Raw genomic sequence first — 25,229 nt, forward strand, 5'->3', positions numbered from 1 at the left:
ATTGATCACTTTGCATTGTGCATACTCAGCCATGCAAGCTTTGGATGGGCAATAACTCACATGTATTTCAGTATGCCTGTGTTTTTCGTCTGTGTTTTTGCGCTGTTACTTGAAGTTGTATCCTTGCACTGTGAGTAGTTTGGTCAGGTGGTTCAGGTCGAGCAGTTGTTGAGCAACCACTGTGAGACTGACCTCGCCGATACACAAGCACCACTACCATCTCCAAGTGTGGTTTCAACCACGGAAGGTTTAATAGTACTATAGTGCTCAGATCCACGCTCAGCACTGCTAATTCGTCATCTTCTGTGGGCGTCCCGATCACAGCAGCCTCCAACTGAGCTGCTTGTCACTCCGACCACTGCTGAGTTACTTTCTTTATTTTGGAGATTAAACTGTATACTGCTGGAGTTCACCTTCCTGACTGCCTGTTGTCATCACAGCATGACAAGATTATCCCAGTCCATCAGAAGTGGTCAGATAAGAGTGAAAAGTTTCTGTGGATGCAGTCATCACCAGACAGCATGAGCAGTGCCATGAATAAGGATAGCTTAATGCTCAGCTATTGTAACAAAGTACTGTTTATGAAATACAGCACAAATATCACTGCTTCGTACTGTGCATGTCATGCTAATATCTTGTGTGCCTTTCATGCAATGAGTATTTCATGAAGTTAGTGTCCTCTGTCATCCTTTATTTTTTGTTCGTGTGCATTTGTGCAAACACTGTGGAGTCTCTTGGCAAGAGCAGCAGCCAATATTTGTTAACACGTTCTCGTCACTGGAAATGCTGGATTCGCATGGTACGAAGATGAAATGTCTTCAGTTTTGATGTGTTTGGAAAACGACCTCTGTCCTCGCAGCATCAGACAGCGTGGGCTGTTTTGAGACACCTTATGTCATTTTGCTTAGGGTCATGTAGAAGCTGGAACACACTTTGTGGTCATATCATGCACCTGGCATATTGTGCTTTATGCAGCAAAAGAAAAAGAAAGAAAATCCGAATTAGTACACAACATCTACGTTCTTAAACTCTAAATGAGTATGCTTGAAGCCAATTTTATTTTAGCATAAATTATGTGCATACAAACTGGTTTGCGATAGATCCAAGCCGGTGATAATATGTAAGCGAACGCCTCCATCAAGTCACGTGTTACTGCTCCTAGGCTTGTAGGTGTTACTGCTCGTAGGTTACTGCTCGTAGCTGGTCAGAACATGTTTGTGGAGCCAAGAGTTAGTATGTTTAGTCAGTCTTTTTAACTATTTGTTGCAAGACTTTCCGCTGTTGTTGCACTGCAGCATTCTCTCCGGGGAGCTCGAGGACAAGACATTCCCAGGCCTTCAATATTACGTTGACTACCTCTCTAGGTAGGTGAGGCCTGCCTTCTGTTTACTATCTCTGAAATGTTTCCGTCTTGCTGCGTGTTGTGATTCCAAGCATGACGTGCTTTCCTAGTGTGCAGACTATCAGCTAGCTTTCGGTTAAAAGATCGTGTTGCACATAATGTGCATGCAAGCTGTTCAAGTTGATGATCAAGCTGCAAGGCACAGTAATGCTGCTCAGATGCATCATTGTCATTGCAGTGCTTATCTCTCTCATGCTCACACTTTTATGTTGATTCACAGCTGAACGAAAGGTGAAAATCTGATAAAAAGTTTAACTGAATTCTAGGAGTACTCACCCCCATGTGTTGGGGATTACCTTTGTTTGCGCAGTTAACACTCCGTAATTGGAATTCAAAGGGTACAGAAATTTAATTAAAATTTTTAGGATGTCAAAGTGATGGGAGTCTTCTTAAAGGGGGATGATAGTCTTTATTTATGGCTGGAATCCCATGAAATTTTGCACACAAATGCATTTTTCTCTTCTAATTTCAAAAATATTCATAATTGAGCTGGTGGTCTTAGATCAAAAGTTATCTAGAGCATAATTAGGTAATTTCTTACGCAGCTTTAATGAATGTTTCGGAACTCTCTGGCTCTCAATTCACGTAATTAAAAGCAACAAAATGCAATGAGAAAGTTCATTAAAGCTGCATAAAAAATTACCTAATTATGCAATAGACTTTAAGATAACCTTTGATCTAAGACCACCAGCTCAATTATGATTACATTTCTAGAATCAGAAGAGAAAAACGCATCTGTGTGCAAACTTTCGTGAGATTCTTGCTATAAATAATAACACTTGATGCTGATGTGACAAAAGAATCAGTTCGACTATACTGGCATTCGATGTTAACTAGATTCCACTGTAGCAATATGTGTCACACTTTTATGGGAATGTGAGACCGACGAGCCTTTCAGACTCACCTTTGCAGTGATTAATGGTAGGAGCGCTCATGATAGCCATGAATGAAAACTATTCATGTTGTTTGCGTATTGCCTGTGAATTTTGGATACACTACTTCTCCACTTTATGATCAGCATGCAACAGTGTAAAAGCTTGTACACTTGTGGGCACAGGCTTCATTTGTGCCCATATAACACAGCTTATTTGTCAGCTGTTGAAAGGTGCTCTGTGGGGGAACCAGGCAGTAATTCACCTTTGACAAGCCAAGTTTTTACTGCTTTCACGTTATGTGGGTACTGCAGATTGCATTATATCTTGCTGTTCATTTTATGCCATGCCATGTTTGTCATACCACTCACCAATGTCCAGCAAAGCAAGAGTCGCATATGTCATAGCTGTGCGTGTTTGTGAGCACAGGATTCTAGCATAGCTGCCATTGTGTGTCATGACAGGCATCAAATCTGCACATTCATGGAGTGTCATTCACTCTGTTACACGCTGAACATGGAAAATGTTGAATGACACTGTCTTTCTAGACGTGTGCATTTAGAATTGGCCATTGGTATATCCGTACACCACTGGCGCTTTCTTCAAGTGTCTGTCCTTGATAAATAATTTTTCAACTCTGTACATACCAAGCATAGTGCAGTGCGATGAACATGTATTTGCTGGTAAGAAAAAAAAAGCATCGGAAGATATATAAACATGAAATCTCTCCTTACTTGTGGGTTCCTCACCTGTTTTTTTCTCAAGTAGTTTTGTAGTAATTACCATTACCCAAATGTTATATAAGCAGTATGTGCTTTTTGTGTTCCGGCATGTCTACAGCTGCCTGACTAGATTTGGTTCCCATAGAAAGCTGAGACATTCATCTTATTACGTCTGCGCTGATGTCATGCAAGATTTCCGTGTGTTGTGTAATGTCAGCGTATGATAGAGACATTCCAATGGTCAAAGTTTAATCAGTAACCCGCCTCCACAGTGACTCTTTCTCTGATCCTCCTTTCACCCTCTCCTTCATTTCTTCCCTCACCCTGTGGTTCTGAATTTCACTCATCATCAGCATCATCATCACCATCAGCCTGACAACGCCCAATGCAGGGCAAAGGCCTCTCCCATGTCTCTCCAATGAACGCTGTCCTTCGCCAGTTGCGGCCACTGTATTCCCGCAAACTTCTCAATCTGATCAGCCCACCTAACTTTCTGCCGCCCCCTGTTACGCTTGCCTTCTCTTGGAATCCACTCCGTTACCCTTAAGGGGGGACACTGGTCTTGAAAAAAAAATTTTTATTAATGAAGTCACAGTTACGAAATCTTCAGGGAATATGTATTTTTGTGTGCTGATTCTAAATATGTCATTTAATTTCGTGTAAAACAATTCCTTGAGCACTTGTGCACTTTTCATGCTAGTATTTTGCGGAGAGTTATGAAGAAAATTTCCTGCAGGAAACTCGCTGAAATGTATGCCATTGGGTTCTCTTGACACCAAGAAATACAATAAGGGTGAAATTGTCTTCCTGCCTATCATCGAACTTAAGTTATAGAGTTTTGAAGTTGTCGCTTCAGAAATGAGAAGGAAAGTGTGTGTTCCCGTTTCTGAAGTGGTAGCTTCAGTAGCCTATAGCTCGAGTTCTATGAGAGCCAGGATGATAATTTCACCCTTATTGCATTCCTTGGTGTCAAGAGAACCCAATGGCATACATTTCAGCGAGTTTCCCGCAGCAAATTTTCTTCAAAACACTTCACAAAATACTTGCGTAAAAAGTGCATAAGTGCTCAAGGAATTGTTTTACACGAAATTAAATGACATATCTAGAATCAGCACACAAAAATACATGCGCCCTGAAAATTTCATAACTATGACTTGATTAATAAAATTTTATTTTCAAGACCAGTGTTCCCCCTTAAGGACCAACGGTCAACCTGCCTTCGCATTACATGCCCTGCCCAAGCCCACTTCTTCCTTCTTGATTTCAACTAGGATGTCATTAACCTGCGTTTGTTCTCTCACCCACTCCGCCCGCTTCCATCCTCTTAGCATTACACCGATCATTTTTCTTTCCTTGGCTCGCTGCGTTGTTCTTAACTTAAGCTGAACCCTCTTTGTTGGCCTCCACGTTTCTGCCCCGTAGGTGAGTACCGGTTCACTGAGATCACATCAGTTACTGTGCCTTTTCTCTCCTCATAATCAATTATTATTATTTAGTGACCGCCTGAGTGGGCTGGCGTGAATGTTGCCTTGTTGGTGAGCCCTCGAGCTGCAAACAGCCGAAGCCTCCTCAGCAGCCCTGTGTGCCTTCATCTTACAGGCTAAGCAACCACAAGCTGCTATGGTCGTTTGCAGAACTGGCACTTGAAAAGGACCAAGAAGTCGGGGTCAAGGTACGCACTCTGAAATTCCTAAAGTTGTCCGACGCTTTCAGAACACGCACCTCTGCTTTGCCAAGGCCTATATACAGGGCGTTGTGGTGTCATCCAGAGCACAAAATAATAATAAAAAATAAAAGAAAATTGTTTCACAGTTGTTACTGCCCACTTATAGAAGCGATGGAGTTGGGTGCTTGCAATAGTGGAGTATGCATTGTGTGGTGCATTTTTCTATTTCGGTGACCGTAAATTTAAATGGAACACCGCTTCGGTCAAGAGCTAACTGAAATCTGTACGTCTAGAGTCGGACAACACGGTGGCAGCTTGAGCAAATGCACTATCTCCAATTTTTAGGGCACAAGTCAACACACCCAAAATATTAGCTCGTCTCGAAAAGTGCGCTGGGAAGCTGCAGACTGTAGGCATGTAAATTGATTCTCAAAGACTGAACGCACATGCCGCTCAATGTCTGCACTCACTAGGCGGCATTTGGCTGCTGAGCACAGTAGGCTATGGGAGTCTAAAACTAAGTCACGAATGCGGCTTCATGTTTTCAGCAGCCAAGGGTTGTTGATTTCCTCATGTTGTGGTCTATAGGGGCAGCTCGCTTGTTGAGGTCATTGACCTGCAGGGTGCAGAACTGAAAAGGCTGAGGAAAGCAATGTATTTGCTGTTAATTCCTCCTGCCCAGTGACTGTTCTGAACTGGTCCATACATTTACTAAAAGCTACTTTAGTGTTATAATATGTCCTCCAAATATATATATACTATAACTGTTACTTATATAACAGTGTATATAACATATATAACAGGCCGTTCACTTCACCACGGTCAGCGGGCACACACCGTTTGCTCGAAACGCCATTGAGAGCGCTGCAATTTGGTAGCGCACGAGCGTAGTCACATGGTATTTTTTCATATTTCGCAGGCTTTCTTTAGATGCCGAAAAAAAGGACCCCATAGGAGATACGATGCTACAATAAACTGGATCGTTTGTTTATAAACTTTCTCTACAACCTAACTAACGGTCTTGGCACTAAAATGGATATTTGAAAATTTGCATAATCCATCTTAGTTAATTAACTAATTAAGCGCAATGAAAAAAATGTTCTGAGAGCGCCACATGATGGCGAACAATGTTTCGGTGGTTTCAGCAGGCCGCGGTTTACCGCATTTTTTTTAGTCCTTGGTTCAAGTTACGTGAAACACCCTGTATATATATTGCCACATATCATTGTAGTGTTTGTTCACGCTCAAGGCTGCAGGAAAGGGCTGTTATCATTTTTTTTCGTGACAAGAGAAGCGACCGGACTAATCTCGATTGATCGCAGCCATGAAAAGCTGCATCTCGGTTTTTCCAGATTACTGTAGTTGATCTTGACCTGTTATCTCGAAGTTTCCTTGCCGGCTTTAAATTGAGCGATGCCGCGAGCAGCGGACATTCGTAGTTCGACGACTGACGAGCACGTTTGTTGCTTACGCCGCCGCCGAGTGATTCAGTTCTTTTGCGGGCGCAAGTCAGCCCAAATAAAGAGCTTCATTTCCAGGTCTTGTTGGTGTCCTACTGACCGCTGGACTGCCGTCACTACAACGTGACAATATATATATATAGATTGCACATATCCATAGTGCAGCACCAACAGGCAGCTACTGCCTGATAGACATGCGCTCTAATCTGGTCTGACGTGGCAGTTCGTAGGTTAATGACCAGCAGTTTCCCCCGAAGCCAGGGCAAACAGTGATGTTCTGTTCCATCCGTAGATATTCACAGACAGGCCACCTGACGAGCCGGAGTCGGACGAACTCAAACCGGAGAGTGTGCTGGAGTACCTGCACCGGTTCACCGATGCGGTTGTCCTCTACCTGGAGTACCTCGTCTTCCAGAAGAAGCTTGAGGTGAGTGGCACATGTCATTGCACTGCTTGGTCACAGGGCTCTTGAGAGTATGCATGCAATAAAGCATTAATGGAGACGTGAAAAACAAACGTCGCCGTGCTGTTCTCTTCTCAAAAACCAGCAACCATTGCCCAGTCTTTCGCCAAATAAATTTACCGTGATGCTAGCAGTTATTGACAGTTTTGCGGAGTCATTCGATAATTTGAACTTTCGGATAATTCGGACGTTTTTCTGGTCCCTTGAAGTTTGAGTTAACAAGCTTTTACTGTATCACTGCGTCAATGATGTGCAGCAGACTGTGCTAGTCACCTTAATCGCTTGGATGTTGGCAGCTCAGAGCTTTTGTTGGATAACTCATACAATGTTCCAATCTGAGATTTGATCTTTTTCCAGCTCCCAAAGCTAGGGTGTAGCCTACACAATGGGTCGACAAATTTGGGAGTAAATACTTAATCATGATGGGCTGATGCTAGCTCGAACGATGAACCCACAAACGAGAAACGGCTTCTTGCTAGTCAGTTATGTGCTTTTTTTTTTTACTTTCTTCCATTAAGAAAGGCATTCTGATTGAACATAGCTTAAAACACGATTCCTAACTTTTTCGTTTAACACATAACCATAGGTGATGGCAGCCAAATTTTCTCATGGGTTGCTCTTGCTTGAAATGCGTGGTAAAACACTGAAAAGAAAATTCAAATGAACTGCGAGTGATACTCAGCTAATTCCCATGATTTGGCTTTTGTTAATTGCAATAATGGTGGTGACTAATGAGAAAAAAATACCACAACATAATGCAGGGATATTACAAATCCCTTTAAGGAAAAAAGTGCCAAAAGTATGTTTTTTGGGGGGAGATCTGAGTAAGGGAGTTTTTGGTTATGGCATATGAAGTAACTGCTTCGCAATGAAGGGATCCTTTGTTGGCACGCATAATGTTGCCTTTTCAGAAGGAGAAATACCACACCCTTCTGGCAGTGATGTACTTGGACGCAGTGTTGCGCTACCTCAAGGAGAATGGGCCCAGTGCTGACTCTGCAAAGCTCAAGACAGTGCGGTGAGCAATTTGTCCGGATGTCTTTCATGAAGCACTTTGTCAGCCGTGTTTCGGCGCAGTAAAAAGAGAAAGGCGGAAGTAACGTTAAGGCATTCACGTCATCAGTGTCAGCCTGACTACGCCCATTGCAAGGCAAAGGCCTCTTTCACGTCTCTCTCCAATTAACCCTGTCCTTTGCCAGTTGTGGCCACTGCATCCCCGCAAACTTCTTAATCTCATCCGCCCACCTAACTTTCTGCTGCACCCTGCTACGCTTGCCTTCTCTTGGAATTCACTTTGTTAGCCTTAGGGACCAGCGATTACCTTGCCTTCGCATTAAATGCCCTGCCCAAGCCCATTTCTTCCTCTTGATTTCAACTAGGATGTCATTAATCCGCGTTTGTTCTCTCGCCCACTCCGCCCGCTTCCGATCTCTTAGCGTCACACCTATCATTTTTCTTCCTATAGCTCGCTGTGTTGTCCTTAACTTAAGCTGAACCCTGTTCGCAAAGCAGTGAGGCTAAGTAGGGGTAGGCAAGCTGGGGTACAGAAAACTAATTGAGTGCTGTGGTACAAGTTTGAATCGAGCTGGTCAGTTAGTTGCTATTGCATCTTGCAAGGTGCTTGTTTACATGCCAATGCCACGCCCTGTACCTTTCACAGCCCCCTGTTTTCTTGAGCAGTTCGCTAGCCTTAGTAACTGAAAGAGGTTGCAGCATTTTTATGATGACAGCTGCTGCTACTGCAGGTGAAGTCACAGCCACGGTGGCTCAGTGGTTATGGCGCTCGGCTGCTGACCCGAAAGACGCGGGTTCGATCCCGGCCGTGGCGGCTGAATTTCTATGGAGGCGAAGTTCGAGAGGCCCCTGTGCAGTGCGGTGGCAGCGCACATTAAAGAACCTCAGGTGGTCGAAATTTCTGGGGCCCTCCACTGCGGCGTCTCTCATAGCCTTCAGTCGCTTTGGGACAGACCCCAGAGAACCAAACCAAACCAGACGAAGTCACAGTGTGCATCCAAGAGCGCCACTATACCCTCTCTGGTTGCCCTCTGGTTGCCAATAGTGCAATCAGAAATCTATCTGCTCAAAATAATTTTAACGGTTGTCAAGTTAGGTGCTAATTCCTCTTCCTTTCCCCATTGGCCCTTCAGGGACAAGCTTCAGCACTTGCTGCGGACATCGAACTTCTACCGGGTGCAGCTGCTGTTGGGCAGGGCCCTGGAGAACAGCCTGCACCAGGAGTGCGCCATCCTCTACGGAAAGGTCAGTGACTACAGGACTATGCAGCTGCTGGAGGCTGGGATTTGGGTTTATAGTTGGTGATGGGGTCAGTGCTGAATTGAGCCATGAAGTGTGTAGGGATGCAAAAAATTGCAGGGGACACTTAAGCTCTTTCTTAAGGGTGCACTGAAGAGGAATCTGAACTCGTCTTTTTGCCGCAGGAACACGATCTACACGTTCCGAGCATTCTTAGAAACTGCGACTTATTGCCCTGTGTGGCCGATTTCCCTAATTAAATCGAATTAATGTCCGGCTCCCGCCTTTACTTTTTGTATTCTCCCCGTACGGTGGGTGGAGTCGACCAACGCATGGAGTGCCTTTCACCCAGTCCCGAGGTGGCTTGCCGCTCTGCCATCGGCGGAGTAATACGTAGTAGTCCGTAGTAGCAAATAGTCCGCGCATATTTTTATTTCTTCGGGCTTATTTTGCGGCTATATTAGCTGCGAATGAATCTATTTATTCACGGAAACCTAAAAAACAAAATAAAGCGAAAGCAAAGCCTCCATGGAGCTGGCTGAAAGGCACTCAATGCGTTGGTCGACTCCGCCCACCGTACGGGGAGAATTTAAAAAATAAAGGCAGGAGCCGAACGTTAATCTGATTTAATTAGGGACATCGGCCACACAGGGCAATAAATCGAAGTTTCTAAGAATGCTCGGAACGTGCAGATCGAGTTCCCGCGGCAAAAAGACAAGTTCAGATTCCTCTTCACTGCACCTTTAAGGGTATGAAGCGATAGCGCAATGGGCTAAGTCTCGTTTATGCAGAAGGTCATTCTGAAGCTGAATACCGCTGAATAAAGAAGGGCTGAAGCTGGAGACAGATGTCCTGCGATGTCTGAAAACCCACTTGTTTGCTTCTTATAGATATAAAACGTGTGTAAACCTGGGATACTTGAGTAGTGATTGGAGGATTTTTTTTTAATAGACACTAGCTTCCTTTCTTTAATGGGATGACATTTAGGCTGTTGTCTCACAAAAAATTTCCGGATTCTTCGTAACGAAATCCCTGCTAACATCATCAGGCTCACGTGACCCCGATTGACCAGTCAGATAGCACTGCCAAATCTGAAATTCCCTACGAAATTCCCTGATTGGACGAGAGAGGTCACGTGGCCTTGTGACACCTTCACAACCTTCCCATGGTGGTAGGTGGCAGCTTGCCCTCTGGATTGTGAGCAAACTGCCCACTGTTGCCAAATTCAATGTAGCTGCCACCTACCTGCCCACTGTGGTGCTGCACCTGAGTCATAGCACCGTCATGGCTGAAAATGTGAGGACCCCCAAAATTTGGAACACTTAAGCGACTACAATGGGGATCACTAACGCTATTGCATTCTACTCTTAAGATGCGTTAAAATTCCCCAGTGCTTTTTATTTGTTGTGTATCATTTTTTGATGTTAAAATAATCAAGATTGAGTGGCTGTGGGCAGCTTTGCTTCAAAGATGAAACTTTTGAAGTAATATGTGCTAGCCTCAGCATCATTGCACGCTGCCTATTGTTGCTTAGACTGCAGCAGTACAAATAGTGTTGCTGATGTTGCTGCCTGACTATTGCGGGCAATTGCAGGCTTTGGAACTGTCTTGCTGTAATGGTTCTTGTAATATTGCTCATAATTGCATGTTGTACTTGTGCATCGCGTAAGGCCTCAAACTTTCTGAGCAAAATATCGCGGTAAGCATCAAAGAACGCTTCAGAATGCCCCATGTGCTATATTCAGAACGAAAGGATGAATATAGAATGATTATAGTTTTTTTCCTTAGCTTTCAGGCTAGCTAAAGTGACCTTCGCCACCATACTTGAGAGCCACTAGGAGAAGCCCACTTTTTTTTTAACTGCCTTGAGGCAAAGCGTGCAGGTGCAAAGCAGAAGGTGGCTGTTGAAAGAAGGCAGTGTGGGTCGTTCAGAAAGAGAAGCCGCAGGAAGAGTTGAGTGTAGGAAAAGCAAAGAAGGACAAACGGGTGTAGGACTGGGCACCTTAAAACACCAAGTAGCAGCAGCACAACGCTGACCATGAAACTCTGCATGCGGTCAAGTATCAGAGGCTTGCCTTTGCTGAATTGTGGCGTGCGCATCTGTGGTGTTTCCTCTTAAATATGTCTATGCATCTGCTGCTTCTGTATTTTAGCATGCTGTCTGCATTTTTTGAGGGGGCCCTTGGCTATAACTGGCATGTACTGTTTGAGATTGCATTATAATTGTAATACTACTTCTTTTTGAAATTCTCCTCGAGTTCTCAAACTGCCCCTCGCCTTATATTCAGGCAGATAAGGTAAAATGGTAATTTTTTCATTGCTCTGTCATTCCTCCTGTTGTCTGTAGCAACAATAGCATCAAAAAAAGAAAGTATGGCTGTAACACACAGTTTCGCAAAAACTACTTAAATCCCCAAATTTTCATGGATTCGCGGGAAACTAGGGGCCTTAACATTGACATCCAGAGGTAAGCTCCAGCCTTCTGTTCTCGGTGGTTATCCTGAACATGCTATCTTTTTATGTAGCTAAACTTGATTCATTTTTGACAATATAGGTATGCGCAGAGATGTCATCACTAGGTGAGGGAATCTACAAGTTTGGAACATTGTGATTTACCCGTGCGTTCCTTCCTTCCTTGTGGTAGCTGGAGGACCACGACAAGGCACTGCGCATCCTGGTCCACCAGCTCAAGGACTACCAGGCAGCCGAGGACTACTGCCAGCGGTTGTCCCAGGGACGGGACCGGCGCTTCCGCCATCGCCTCTACCACACCCTCCTGGCCGTCTACCTGGACAGCAGCCTGCCGTACGCCCTTCCTCTGTTGCCATGTAGACATGTGCTCTTACTCGAGTCCAGAACCCGGTGCCAGCATAGTGCTGTGTCTAGTATGCGTTCGCTTGGTTGCCCTATCGGTCATCAGTAGTTCTCTACTAGTTCACACCTTTATCGTTGTCATCAATGACCGCAGAGCTAAGGCCTATCCTGGTGACCCCCTGATTACCCCTACCCTACACAAACCGCAGCTACTGTACCCCTTCAGATTTCATAACCATGTCACCCAACCCTTCTATCCGCTGCCCCACTCCATCTACGTCCACCTTAGCTCTGCAGAAGCACCCTATACCACCCACCCACCCACCCAACTCTACCCTCCAAAAGCGCCACCCTCCATCAACCCGCCTGCCTCATCACTTCATAAGGCAGCCACCTACCTACTAGAAGGCAGCCATAATGCAGCCACCTACTAGAAGCCCACATAACATCGAAGCAGAAAAATTGAAATGTGATATATGCACCAATCCTACGGAAATGCTTCGCATCAGGCTTTCATTTCCCTTTGCATGACACAACGCATTACACACAGTTCTTTATATCCACCTCTACTGCACACTTAGTCTTCTTTGTACTTCTTTACACTTGCATGTTTCTACTTGTTTTCTCCATTTACACGTGTGTGCCTGACTCCATTGCAAACGTGGTTTAGCTTCAACTTCTGCTTTGCATACCTTGGGTCTGCATGTTTATGCCATTGCTCCAGTGCAACCGCTTGTAGGCCCATTCTCCCTTTCAGCTTGATACTTACGACGCTTCATTTTTTGCATCTGCTGCTTTGAAGCTCTCGAGAACACTATCCCCCATCTGTTGCTGAAATGCTGTTCGAAGGCGTTGCTATTCGGCTCACCGGCTCGCCGCACATCTTCGACACTTTGTATACCAATCATTGAAGGTGCTGTTTCTATAAGATCCACTCACAAGCACCACGCACCACCATTAACCATCAAGGAAAGCTCACACACAACCGTTTCAATGGAAGAGTGGTGTCTGGCGTGTGTGCGCCACTCCGATATCTCTGTTCCTCTTCTCAGCTCACCTTCCACTTCACCGTCCACCTCCCACAGTAGCCACACATGAGGTTGTTCTTGTGGCAAACAACCTTCAAATTGTGCATTCATCCACCCAGGTCAGAACCTCCTCTGTCCAAGATAGCCACTTCCTGGGCTTTCCCCAACAAATGGAGAGGGGGATTTCCCTCTATTTTTTCACCTACCAAGAGTGGAATGTGGCAGGTGCTTCTCAGAGGCTGTGTGTAGAACATCGCTGGTGTACACTTTTTTCTAACATGGGGGTCTAATGCTACGCATTAAAAGTGATGGTGAAATCAAATTCAAAGACACAGTGGGAAAGCCAACTGGTCCACACAAGCACCACCCTCAGCCACCTCCCCACCCCAACCCCTTAGCTATGCAGCTGTCCACCCACCCATTCACCCACCTGTGTCCACCTTCATGATCCAGAAAAATTCTGTCGCCCATGGAAAGCCTTGGCTTAGAGTAAAGGCATTGACTAGGGTACAAGGATCAAAGTAATCATTGAGGGTGATTCCAGCTGCTTTCACAGAATTGTAACACTTGCGTGATTATCCCGTTATTTTTCTGTGCATCTGCTGATGTCCCTTTTTATAGCCTTGGTATTCTGTCCCTAGCGAGCAGGTCCAGCGTGTCTTTCTAGCCTACCTTTTTTATGTTTATGTTGTAGAGGCAACAAGTTTTTGTTCCTCCAAGTTTTTTTTGTTGCCTTGGTTTCTCTATGCTTCGCCCTCTTGTATTTTATTGGCAGCTGTGTCTGTTTGCCAAACTACTTCTAGGTTTACAACTTTTTTCCTTTGCCCTACCAGTTTAGTTATGGATAACGACTCTCCACAGATGTCACTCATACATGAGGGGTTTTTTTTTTCTTTTTTTGCCTGACACTTTTGACTCCTTCTGTTGTTATTCTTGCTCTCATGCTGTCTTGATTTCATTTCTCCAGCCGAGGCTGCTCAAGCTATACGCATAATTGAATATTGTTCCTGAATTGCTGGAAACATTCGGAAACCGGTAACGGTGGTTAGTTAGCAAAAACACAGTTACAGCTGTGCTCAGGCTCCCAAGGTTTTTAGAATTTCATTCGAGGGGAATAAAACTGCTGCATGTTCACAATAACATAGTGGTCTCTGCAGAAATATCTTGAAATCTTTCTGGGAGCTTTCTGGAATACACTTTCTGGGAGCCAAATTAGTATGAAAAGCTGCTTTGCCTTCCTCGTAAAGCAACCATCACTGTGTGCTATTGTTTTGCAGGAAGAATGACCAGGAAGCCTTATTGCCGGCTGCCATTCAGCTGTTAAACAGTGAAGTGGCCGAGTTTGATGCCGTGAAGGTGAGGATTCTTGTTTTGTACGTGCTGTCTGTAAGCCGGTACGCTAAGCTATAAATGTTGTCAAACTGTGAAGGTCAGACAGGCATCACTGACATGGTGAGCCTCTCATCTTAAGTGTTAGCCTGAATTCATTACTTAATTTAAGCCTTAGACATGCAGTGGACGTGCAAAGATATGTACAGTCTATGTCACCCCTGTGTAGAGTGCTCGAGCGGTGTGCACCACGCAGTAAAAACTAAAATTGGAAAGCAGCTCATGATCTCTAGGTGAAGTGCTCATGCCCACCTTGCTTGCAGGTCTGTGTGGCAGTATACTTACGCGCGAGTGTTGTGCATAAAAGCTAAAGGCTGCGATGAAGTGTCAGATTTTTAATGCAGGGAAGTGTGCCGCTCAAGCACTTTTCACAAGGGTGATTCAGACTGCCGTCTGTACCGTGTGCTGTTGTTAATCCTCACGTGCTTAATTCAAATGTCCAAGTTAACTTGAACTGACTGTTTAGTCTCGTCACCATGAGGTATAGGAAAACCGCTTCCTTTAAATTAAAGTCCACATAATTCGAACAATTTTTTGGCCCCGTGCAAGTCTGAATTATCAAGAGACGGCTGTACAGTGCCCATTATGACTATGTCTTCTAGATTCACTAGAACTCTGTGGCATTGCAATGCTTGCAATAACTGCAGAATGAAAGAATGGTACTATACTTTTGTATTCAAATTCTGTTCACTACTGATGCGTAATAGCAGAAGAAAGGTGCATTTGTAGATCTCAACATCTAGAAGCAGTACTCTATGAAAACAGATTTAAACAGCCCCCTTTTACATTGACAGCTGTTAAGCGCCTGTTCCTGGATTCTGCGTCATATTGCGATAGTCACTAATCATAGCAGTCAGCATAACCGGTCGGTGCGTGACCATGGAAACCACTCGAAGGGTGGTTACTGTGAAAGGAGGAGTTGGGTATGACAAGAGGGGAGGGAAGCATAACCAGCGGGTGTTTACTACAGGAAGTGTGGTTACCGCAAAAGCCAGAAAGGGGGTACCATGGGAACCAGCTAGAGAGTGCTCTCTGTGTTAAGAGGAAGGTATGGCGAGAGAGCAAGGCGCAAGGAGAGAATGGTTACCATGGCAGCCACCCGCAGGCTAGTTACCCTGGAAAGAGGAGAGTATGGCAAGAGCATAGGAATTCGTAATCAGAGAGTGGCTACCATGAGAACAGAAGAATGTAGCATGGCCCCTCTGCAGTGGCTGCTGAATGGTCATCTCATTATGGTCACCTCATAATGGTCTGAAGTGAATGGCTATGCATGATGGGATCAAGTTTCTCTCTGTCAATGAAAAGGGGTACGTGTTCTTGATGAGAGAAAGCAAGCTTTTTCACGGGATGTACTTGATATCGCAAGGGGTTTGCATAGCTGTCTACTGAGTGGCAATTTTCACTGTGAAGACTACAGTGAGCTTTGGGGAAGCGTCTCCTCGGTGTACCAAGTGCATCAGATCCAGGAAAGCCCTGGGCAGCCTGGAACTGCCCGTATGCATCTCTGGATGAAGTCCTGAGCTGCCCGGGGAAAGCTCTGAGCTTGGCAACTCAAAGAGACCACCAGGTAGTACCATGGTTGCTATTGAACAGTCTTTTCCACATTGAGAAAAAGCTTGTTTCCTCATCAGTCATTTACATTTTGGTTTCTGAATGGACGCCATATTTCTTTTTTCTTTTTTATTTGATTTGTTGCCAATGCCGGGCTGCTACTTGGCTGCAGAATGAAATGATGACGTTGAACGTCTTCCTTGCAGATTTTCAGTGTCTTGGTGTAGTGCAAGTTGTGTCTGGCCGCGTGGATCTTAACCACGTGGATCTTGGCCATGTGGATCAACCGTAGATTTTAACAGTTCATGACGTCCCATTCTGCCCCCATTAAAGGGTGCAGTATTGCAGCCAGAAAAGCTCTGAGACATTTTTCCATCCCTTGGCATGAAGAAGTTGTGGTAATTGTACCGGCTCCCGCCAGGGAGATGGCCCACTCTAAAGCCCACCTGGATCAGAGTTGAGCCGAAAAAAAAGAATTACACAGTTAATTTTGCAATTACTGAACTGCAACTGAGAGGCGAGGAGAATGCCTGAGTTCACTGCTCGGGGCTGTTCAGGTGCTGCAGCTGCTGCCGGCCGACTGGTCCGTGTCCCTGATGGACCAGTTCCTGACCAAGGCGGTGCGCACCTCCCTGCACCGGTGCAACATGGCGCGGGTTGAGAGCGCCCTCTCTCGTGCGGAGAACCTGCAGGTGCGGTGGCGGGAAGCCCTGCTGCACCAGAACTCCATGACGCTCACCGAGGACAGGTGGGTGCTCGGGGTCACTGTCGTATTAAGGCGAAAGCCTTTAATGGCTCATACTGTCGTCTGTTCGTTAACAAAACGTGTCACACGCCTTTAACTCGGGAACTAGAAAAGATAGAAGAAAACCAATGGTTGCTTCAGGTGGAGGAGGAAAAATGAACCGAGAAGCCAAGTTTGATGACTGTAGAATAATTAGTTAATTAATTATAGGCAAAAAAAAATTCGCTGTGGCTTAGCTTGGTCAAGCCTGGTAATTGCGAAAGCACTATCCATACCTGCGCCATGGTACAGCTGGTAGTGTAGCTGGTGGTGGTGCTTGTGGTTAGACTTGTGGTGATGCATCGGTTATACAATCCAGTCCAAACCAATCCCATCCAATCCATTCCAATCATATCCACTTCTATCCAATCCAATGCAATCCAATCCAAACGATTCCAATCCAATGTAATCTACTCTAATCTAATGTAATCTAACCTAATGTAATCCAATCTAATCCAACTAATGCAATCAAGGTCAAATGAAGGTCAATGGTGGTCACCGCTGCGGCACGATGGTGGTCACCACGCAAAGTGCAAGTAGTATTGCTTTCGCAATAAAATGTCGAAATCGTGTCAAAATGGCACGGATGTCGATATCGCCACGAGAACGGTGTGACGTCACATCCACCGAAAGTCGTCACGGCATAGTGAAAATTGTCACAGAATGGTCGGAAAAAACGTTGGATTTGTGTCAAATTAGATGGAGAAATGTGTAATTAAGCGTAATTAACACTTAAGATCCCCGAAAGATGTATAGTTTGGGTATAAATATAGCCACGGGAATGGTGTGACATCACATCCACCGGAAGTCGTCACGGCATAGTGAAAATAGTCACAGAATGGTCAGAAAAACATCGAATTTGTATAGGTGGAAAAATGTGTCATTAAGCGTAATTAACACTTAAGATGCCCGAAAGATTTATAGTTTGGAAGTTGTCACGGCATAGTGTCCTCGGCTTTCGCCTCTCAACACTTTAGTTGCCAAAGTGTCCTCACGATTTTTGGTGTGTCATGAGAATTTGAAACTCTGTCAGTCGATGGACCTGCGAATTTGCATGCTCTGAGTGCTCTGACAAAATAGGATGCTCTCACCTCTTCATCAATTTAGTGCAGAGCTTGCTTCCATAATGTTGAATTGGCATCAAAATGTTCTTTTGACACGAGAGTTCAGGTGAAGCTAAGTGACAAATGATTGCAAAATACAGTTTTCAAATTATACTTCAAATTGCTTGTTACTAATCACTGCGAAGTCCCTAACATTTCAAATTATACCCCACTGTGGACATTTCCCCTAAACACATTATACCAAAAAAACATTTTGTTCGTACAGCCTTTATTGAAAGCTCAGTAGGCAGTGTGTTCATGATCCAGAAAGCCAGAATCTGCGTTAGCGCATCACTTATTATTCTGGTTCTCACTGGCACAAAAGACAAACGCAAGAACTTCTTGGCATATGTCTTTTTGTTTAGCCTTTCATGTCTTGTATGTTGCTTCAACTGTGAATTTTAGCACAATGTGCACTTGACACAACCGATGGCTTCTGTAGGCTGATTTTATCTGGTGATTTGCAAATTCCGTAGACGAACCTTAGAGAATCTGTACGAGGACGAGGTTGCAGATGCCCCTCAAAGGAAGTCCTCAGCCAATGGCGTCGACTGATTTTCATGATGCTGTGGTCAGTCTGATTAAGGCATGGCTAATCCCCTTTCATATGTCGCCCTCTGCGATGTCACGCTAGCAAGTCCTAAGAGATTAACCACAACAGCATGAGAATTGGTCAGCATCATTGGATGGAGGGCTTTCTTTGAGAGGCATTTACCGCTTCATTCTGAAGATGTCTCCAACTGTAGTTAATTTTGGAAAGTTCTTTTTGGCACCCCGACTTTTGAACACTGATTATGCCTGCACAGGTGGTGCAAATGCCACAGCCATTGTCGCATATTTTGTGGTGATATGCATTCTAGGCGTTGCGCACCAGATTCTCACCGTCCACAGTGTACACTGTTTGTACGGCCATATATAGCATACGCATGTAGCTTACATGTATAGCAGTGCAGTTGCAGTGGCTAGATCTAGCCACGGTATTGTGGCACAGACGTGATTCTGGAGCAGAATCCACAGTTTCGGCCCAACACTAGGCAAGCCAAATACAAAACCATGTCTTCCCAGCATGCCCCTTGTGAAGCGCTCTTTAAGAAACTCTCATAGATGGTGGCGCCACTTCTCCATCTTGGTGATTTTGAGAAACTATGCCATGAGGCACCAGCTGTGCTTGCGCAGTGGCAGGCACGTGCTAGAAGCTGCTGCTTTCAGCCGTCGCCAACGTAGACTGCGCATGCAAAGTACAAGCTGATTTCAACCAGTGGAATACAGGAGAGGGACATGCACAGAACAGTAGTGTGGAGAAGGTGCTTTGGTGGGAATGCACTTCTACGGCAGTTGCACCTAGTGTTTCACATGTACATACACAACTTTTTAGATTGTAAGTGCCAGTTCAATTTCTACTCAAGGGAGTGACATTTGCTGTGTTGCAAAGCTGTGCTGTGGTGTAGAGCTTGTTACAGAAATGCTGACACTTTTGTCTGAACGTTATGAAAACCAGATTCCTTCACATGGCACCTTCCTTCATAGAAAAATTGGAAGAGTACGAGTCCCTGTCTCTGAGGGCTCGTGTTAGTTCTTTATAGCTTCCATGTTTGACTAGTGCTAAAAAATCAGAAAGGGATGCTGAAAGTCTCTTTTTAGTATGAAAGCACTACTCCACGGTGTCAAACCTGACCAAGAATCTTGTCGCGTCCTTGACCTTGAGTGAGGGCGCAGAAATGAAATAAATATTGTCTCACCTGGGTTTCGGTTCTGCAACAACGCAAACAGATCACCTTCGCTGGCCACTTCACGAGAACACTATGCTATTGCCGCAGCCTGTCACGCCTCGTGTTAAACTGCAACACACTCTCGCGCTGTGCATTGCACATCTTTGTCTTCATCAACTTCCATCTAACGGCTCGAACAGATCAGATAAGCTTAACATTGATCAGAGCTTAAGCTGAGTCTAATATTGTCGCCAGACTTGCTGACTACTCAGGAAAGCAAAACCATGAGCCGAGATTAAGCAACACATGCTTTCGCATATCTACTCGGTTTAGCTACATTAAAACCGTACCGTTTTCTTTTGCTAGTTTTTGTTGTTGTTGTTGTTGTTGCTGCTGGTGTAAACTGATTGAAAAGCATGTTTTCCTCCTTTCCACTTTGCAGGATGTGTGCTGTTTGCCGCAGGCCCTTCCAGGAGCCCTCATTTGCATGGTGCCCCAATGGGTCCATCGTGCACATCGACTGCATGAAAAGCATGGCCGGTGGTGCCCAAGGACATTCCAGGGGGGACAGTCTGCGTGCCAGCCCCAGATGATGACCGCTGGCTCGAAGCTAGTCTGTGTAGGCTTTGAGATCACCGTGGATCCTTACGAGAGGCCTAGTCTAGAGTATTCCTGCAAGATGATAATTAATGCAGTGAAGCAGGTTCACATTAGTGTCCTCTTGTGCTGTAACGAACGAAGATGAGCGGATGTGTCATGTTGCTGCACCCCATGCCCACCCCACTTGTACAGCGTTTATGTGGTGTCCGCGAAATAAATGTATTTATTTTCTCGGCTGAAGTGTTTATCTGCGTCGCATACTGATGTGTTTGGATGGGGAAAAGATGTCAATGGCACTCATGGTTTCCAAATCGGAGGATTGCAATGGCAGGTAAGCACATGTGCGTGTGTGGTGTTGCTTCAGCTTTAGGGCAGTGGCAGCTGTCATCATAGTCCAGTCAGTTCAACAGCAGAAGTGTACATTGCATTCAGGAAATTTAACCAGAGTATGATTTCGGCATCTAGCAGTCTTTCTGGATATAACTGATATGCCTATATAAGGACCAATGCAATGCAATCCAGAGGCTTATAGGAGTATAGATGTCAAATTTCAGTCGCATGTTTTTGTCCTTCTAATGATTCACAACACAAGTTTTGGCGCTTTGATTCACTACAACGCTAAAGCCAGCATGCCTCAAGACCATGAGCATAACGAGTGAAGTAGTAGCGATTATATCGCAGTTTTTCACGTTTGAGGTCATAGCTATCGCTGGGCTGTTGAAACCGAAATGGGAGAGAAATGAAATTCCATTATAAATTCTTAGGTGGTCGTCGGAGAATACCACGCGGTGATCTATGTATAGTAATGACTTGCGCATAATTACAAAGAAAACGCGGCGAAGAGTTCGGTGTCGGTAATTTTAAAAAGAAAGTGGTATGTTTTGAAAATCATCATCATCGTCAGCCTAACTAAGCCCACTGCAAAACAAAGGCCACTCCTAAATCTCTCCAATTAACCCTATTAACCACATTTTCCCCGCAAACTACTCAATCTCTTATCCCCCTACGCAACTTTCTACCACACCCTGCTATGCTCACCCTCTCTTGGGATCTAGTCTGTTACCGTTAAGGACCATACCTGTCATCTTGCCTTCACTTTACATGCCCTGCCCAATCCCATTTCTTCCTCTTAGGAATAAAAATACGTTGAAATAATTTTGGAGGTTGCATTATGCAAGCGGTACTTGCATTACATAAGTGGTAGTATTTCTTTCTTCAAGCTAATATTACTGATTTCAGTAAGGAGCTTTCGGACTGTTGAAAACGGACGACCGTTAGTAGAGCCTGGAAGAGTATCAAAAGGAACTCCAAAGAGAGTTCTTTTGTTGTTGTTGTAAGACTGGTTTGTTCAGAGCACAGTAACAGTGTTGAGGGGAGCTGAGGGGCAGCAGGCGCCATATTGATAACCGGAGTTGCAAGAAGTTGGACAAGTCGTGTTGCCAGCAAGCATATGGGCACGTGTTGCCAAATGCGGCAAATTCTGTACTTGCTTCTGGTGAGGACATTTCGTATTTAGAGCGCTTTGTTCAAACCTACTGCTGCGAAGAGAGCGCCATTGATAGCTCTCGTGGTCCTTTTCGGCAAAAAATGAATGCCGATAAATGCATGCCTGAGCCCTCGAGTTATTAAATGTGCTATTGATTTAAGGTTCGTAGATTGCCAAACGTGTAATTCGATATTTTTTGGAGCGACCTCAGTATCACCTTTCCCGATGCATAACTTTGCCTTCTAAAAACTGATCGTTACCGTGTTGAGCGCAGGCGAACGTGACATTAGCGGAGTGGTCTAAACTTGTGGTGTTTGCAAGACTGTCAGCTGGTTTATAGTTTAGTTTATGGTTTAATTTATTAGGCTTAATGTCCCAAAGCGACTCAGGCTATGGGAGACGCCGCAGTGAGGGGCTTCGGAAATTTCGACCACTTGGGGTTCTTCAACGTGCACTGACATCGCACGGTATAAGGGCCCCTAGAATTTCGCCGCCATCGAAACTAGACCGCTTCGACCGGGATCGAACCCGCGTCTTTCGGGTCAGCAGCCGTGTGCCATAACCACTGAGCCACCGCGGCGGCCCAGCTGGTCTATCGCACGCAAAGCAATATCGCTGCGAAGGTATGCAGCCAAGTACAAAATGATACTGACCGCACAACGGAAAATCGAAATTCCCTCCATGAGTCAGAAGCAGACGATTGGATGGACGGAAGTGAAGATACGACTTTGTTCTGACTTAAGAAGATTAAGGGACGGCGCTATGCTAAACCGTTGCAGATTCTTTCTTCTCGGCTAGGGCACTGTTACCGTGTTTTCTTCGGCAGGTTGACGTTACATGCGAGTGCGGCTTATACGTGTGCACCTCATGTAAATACGCGCAAGACGCCATTAGAAGCTTCCGAAGAGATAAATGCTGTCATGCGAAATTATTAACAATAGCGGGTTACCGTGTTTGTAATGGTGTGTGGCCGTAACGTCACTAGCTGCGCGCGATTAGGCGCATATGCTCCGAAAGGTGGCGCCATCTTTCCCTCAAAAACGAAAGCTAACGCTTGAGCAACTGCCTGAGTTGCCGAAGCAGTTGTGCTGTGACAGGACGCCGCACCGGGAGCACGCAGTTGCAGCTGCAGAATAATCGCTTGCTCAGGCAACGCAACGCGGGGAATGCGAACGACTGAAGCAGGCTTGAAATGGTGCACATAGCCGGTACATTTCTGTCCGGGGGTGTAGCTCAGTGGTAGAGCGTTCGCTTCGCATGTGAAAGGCCCCGGGTTCGAACCCCGGCACCTCCACTCACGGGTATTCTTTTTAGTTTCTTGATTGCTTGTAGTCGCAATAGTAGATTACTATTCCTCATGGCACCCTGGAAAATCGCTCTTCTCTTCATTGCAACTAGTAATCGGACTGCCAAAAGCCCTCTCTCTCGCTTGTCCAATGTCTGCTTCGCTCCGGCCAGCATCGCACATATTGTGGGGAAGCTCTTGTAGTGAAGTGAAATTATTCCAATGCGTTTTTAATTTTCATTAATTTGGCCGATGTCTCATAAGTGGCCACCTAGTTGTGTTTCTTTCAGATTTCAACTCTCGCCAAATCCGAAAGCTGCTGTTTTTTTTGTTTTTTTTTTTGTCTTTCAGAGACATAAATTTCCAGAAAACTGCAGTATATCTGAGAGAAAGCAGTATATGTCACATTATTTTTCGGTCGAACCGTCGGTGTTGTCGGCACTGCGTGTCGAAAATAATCGGGGCTGCGTAAAAAAAAATCGGATCATGCCAACCGTTTGCCACACAATTATCCGGATTGTGTCGTACGATTCAGGGTTTCGTGTAGCATAAGCGTACTAGTTAAGTTAGAGCCTAGCATCAAGGCAGGGATTCGAACCGGCGACCCATTTCCGGGGCTGCGTATCATGCGGTCCACCGAGATAAGTGAGACAGTTACTGGGTCATTTCTTTTCCTAAAAAAAAAAGAATTCGATTGGTCCAAAGGGCAAGGCGTCGCGTTTCCGTGGGCTCTGGCAGCGCTGCAACACGTTGTCGTGTTCCACTCTTGCTTAAGCGTCGTGAAGGGCTCCGTAGTGAAGGGCTCCGGAAATTTCGGCCACCTAGGGTTCTTTAACGTGCACTGACATCGCATAGTACACGGGCCTCTAGAATTTCGCCTTCATCGAAATTCGGCCAGCGCGGCCGGGATCGAACCCGCGTCTTTCGGGTCAGCAGCCGATCGACATAACCACTTAGCCACCACGGCGGCTGAAAAAGACTGAGGTACGTATACATAGTATTACATACCACATCTGATGTCTTTTTACTATGTACTGCTTTTTTTTTCTAGAAAACCAGTCGTCGAAACGGCTTGAAAATGATATGTCATTCAATTCCCAGAGTCATTCTGAGTGCACACAGCTTGCGCCTTGTAAAGGGTTAAACTGCACAACCCAAACCAAACGTGTATTAAAAATCAATATTTTCCTTCTTGGTAGGTACCGCTCTCCGTTACCGTCTCGGCAGTCATTCATCCTCGTGAGATCGTAGTCGGCGTTAGAGTGAGCGCGTTACGTCGATGACCCTTCATGACCAGCAGATAACCCTGCTGTATAGCATTTGAGGCCAGCAAACGGTGCTCCCTGCGATCTGATTGTGCTTGGCTTTTGCCGATTCGTGTGTGGTGGTGGTGGTGAAAACTTTTATTTTGTGAAAAAGAGTTTGGGAGCCACAGAGTGGCCCCGCTACATGGTCGGCGTCCCTAGTCCGGGACACCGCACGACGAGGCCCCGTCTCTCGCCCGTTTCACCAGAGCCCTTTGGGACTCAAGCGAGGAGCAGTTGAGGAGGGCAGTCTCCCATGCCTCTCTGGAAGGGGTAGGGGAAGGGGGGATGTGGGGATTTTGAGTATATGCCTACACCATGTGGAAGATATCACAGGTCTCCCCACAGTGTGGGCATCGCCCATCCGTGTTAGGATCGTAATGTTTTATTATTGCAGGACCTGTCTGCAGGCGCCTTAAAGTTCGCTCCCCCGTCTTACTCAGCCCTTTTGCAGGGGCCGGGAAAAGGCGGTGGTTGTCGCTATAATGTGTTAATATTTCCCTGAATCGCAGCAGCGGCTGGTTAGTCTCCGAGCCAGAAGAGCTGGGATGAGGAGCCCGGTGAGTAAGCGCTCGGGCAGCCGCGTCAGCGGCCTCATTACCTCGTAAGCCCTGGTGGCCAGGAGCCCAAATGATTCGTTTGGGTGTTGGATCAGTGGCAGTCCGTCGTAGAATACAAGCAGCTAAGGGGGAGATCTCCCCTGCCAAGTAATGTTCACATGCTTTTCGGGAGTCCGTGATGATTATTCTCGAATTGGCGTGGGCGGTAGCAAGCGCTATCGCTACTTCCTCGGCCCGCATTGAATTCGGGGCTCGAAAGGAGAGTCCATCAACGTACATTTCCTGGTGAACGACAGCGGCCGAGTAAAATCCCGTGGGCGATGGCCCTGCTACGTCTACATAATATACACCGGGCATGTGCGGTCGCGCTCGGCGAGCCCGGCGAGGACCCTGTGCTATCGCCAAACCAGGCTGGGCATTGCCTAAGGCGTCCACTAATTTTATAGCGGAAGCTCTACTGCTCTCATGCAAAAAAAACTCAAGGTCATGTCACTCCGAAGAATGACCTTCAAGCGGTGGAGCGGGGGGAGGGGGGCTGTGACGTCATAACACGTGACTCGCGACGCCTCGGCGCATGCCTCGGCGCAGCTGAGGCGCGCGGAACCAGCGAGTTCTCTGAGCCACGTGATTCGCCTTTCATCTAAGATAGTAAAAAGCGCGAAGCATTGCTTGATGTTTGCAGATAGATGGAGGGGTCAAGCTCTGGAGCCAGAGCTTCGGCTGTATATCGTATAATCGGCTGATTGAATCTGATTATTCTTATGATCTACAACGTCGA

General features: G+C 45.8%; 1 protein-coding gene and 1 non-coding gene across 2 annotated transcripts in view; both read left to right on the plus strand.

The window, feature by feature from the left end:
- The window catches only part of LOC149367026 (transforming growth factor-beta receptor-associated protein 1 homolog), a 51,255-nt gene extending 31,204 nt beyond the window's left edge, over positions 1-20,051 (plus strand). Inside the window, exons 14-22 of the mRNA XM_089553628.1 lie at positions 1,296-1,364; positions 4,596-4,668; positions 6,415-6,549; positions 7,497-7,603; positions 8,733-8,844; positions 11,483-11,643; positions 13,958-14,036; positions 16,178-16,368; positions 19,659-20,051. Of these exons, the coding sequence (XP_089409754.1) occupies positions 1,296-1,364; positions 4,596-4,668; positions 6,415-6,549; positions 7,497-7,603; positions 8,733-8,844; positions 11,483-11,643; positions 13,958-14,036; positions 16,178-16,368; positions 19,659-19,809 (1,078 nt within the window). The 3' untranslated portion in view covers positions 19,810-20,051. The remainder of the gene's footprint in view (positions 1-1,295; positions 1,365-4,595; positions 4,669-6,414; positions 6,550-7,496; positions 7,604-8,732; positions 8,845-11,482; positions 11,644-13,957; positions 14,037-16,177; positions 16,369-19,658) is intronic.
- Positions 20,052-22,524: 2,473 nt separating this feature from the next.
- Positions 22,525-22,596, plus strand: TRNAA-CGC (transfer RNA alanine (anticodon CGC)). The gene has a single exon. It is a non-coding gene; the product is annotated as a tRNA-Ala (tRNA).
- The last annotated feature ends 2,633 nt before the right edge of the window (positions 22,597-25,229 follow it).

Source organism: Amblyomma mixtum, chromosome 1 (genome assembly GCF_055824585.1).
Source record: "Amblyomma mixtum isolate Tamu chromosome 1, ASM5582458v1, whole genome shotgun sequence".
Classification (NCBI taxonomy): Eukaryota; Metazoa; Arthropoda; class Arachnida; order Ixodida; family Ixodidae; genus Amblyomma; species Amblyomma mixtum.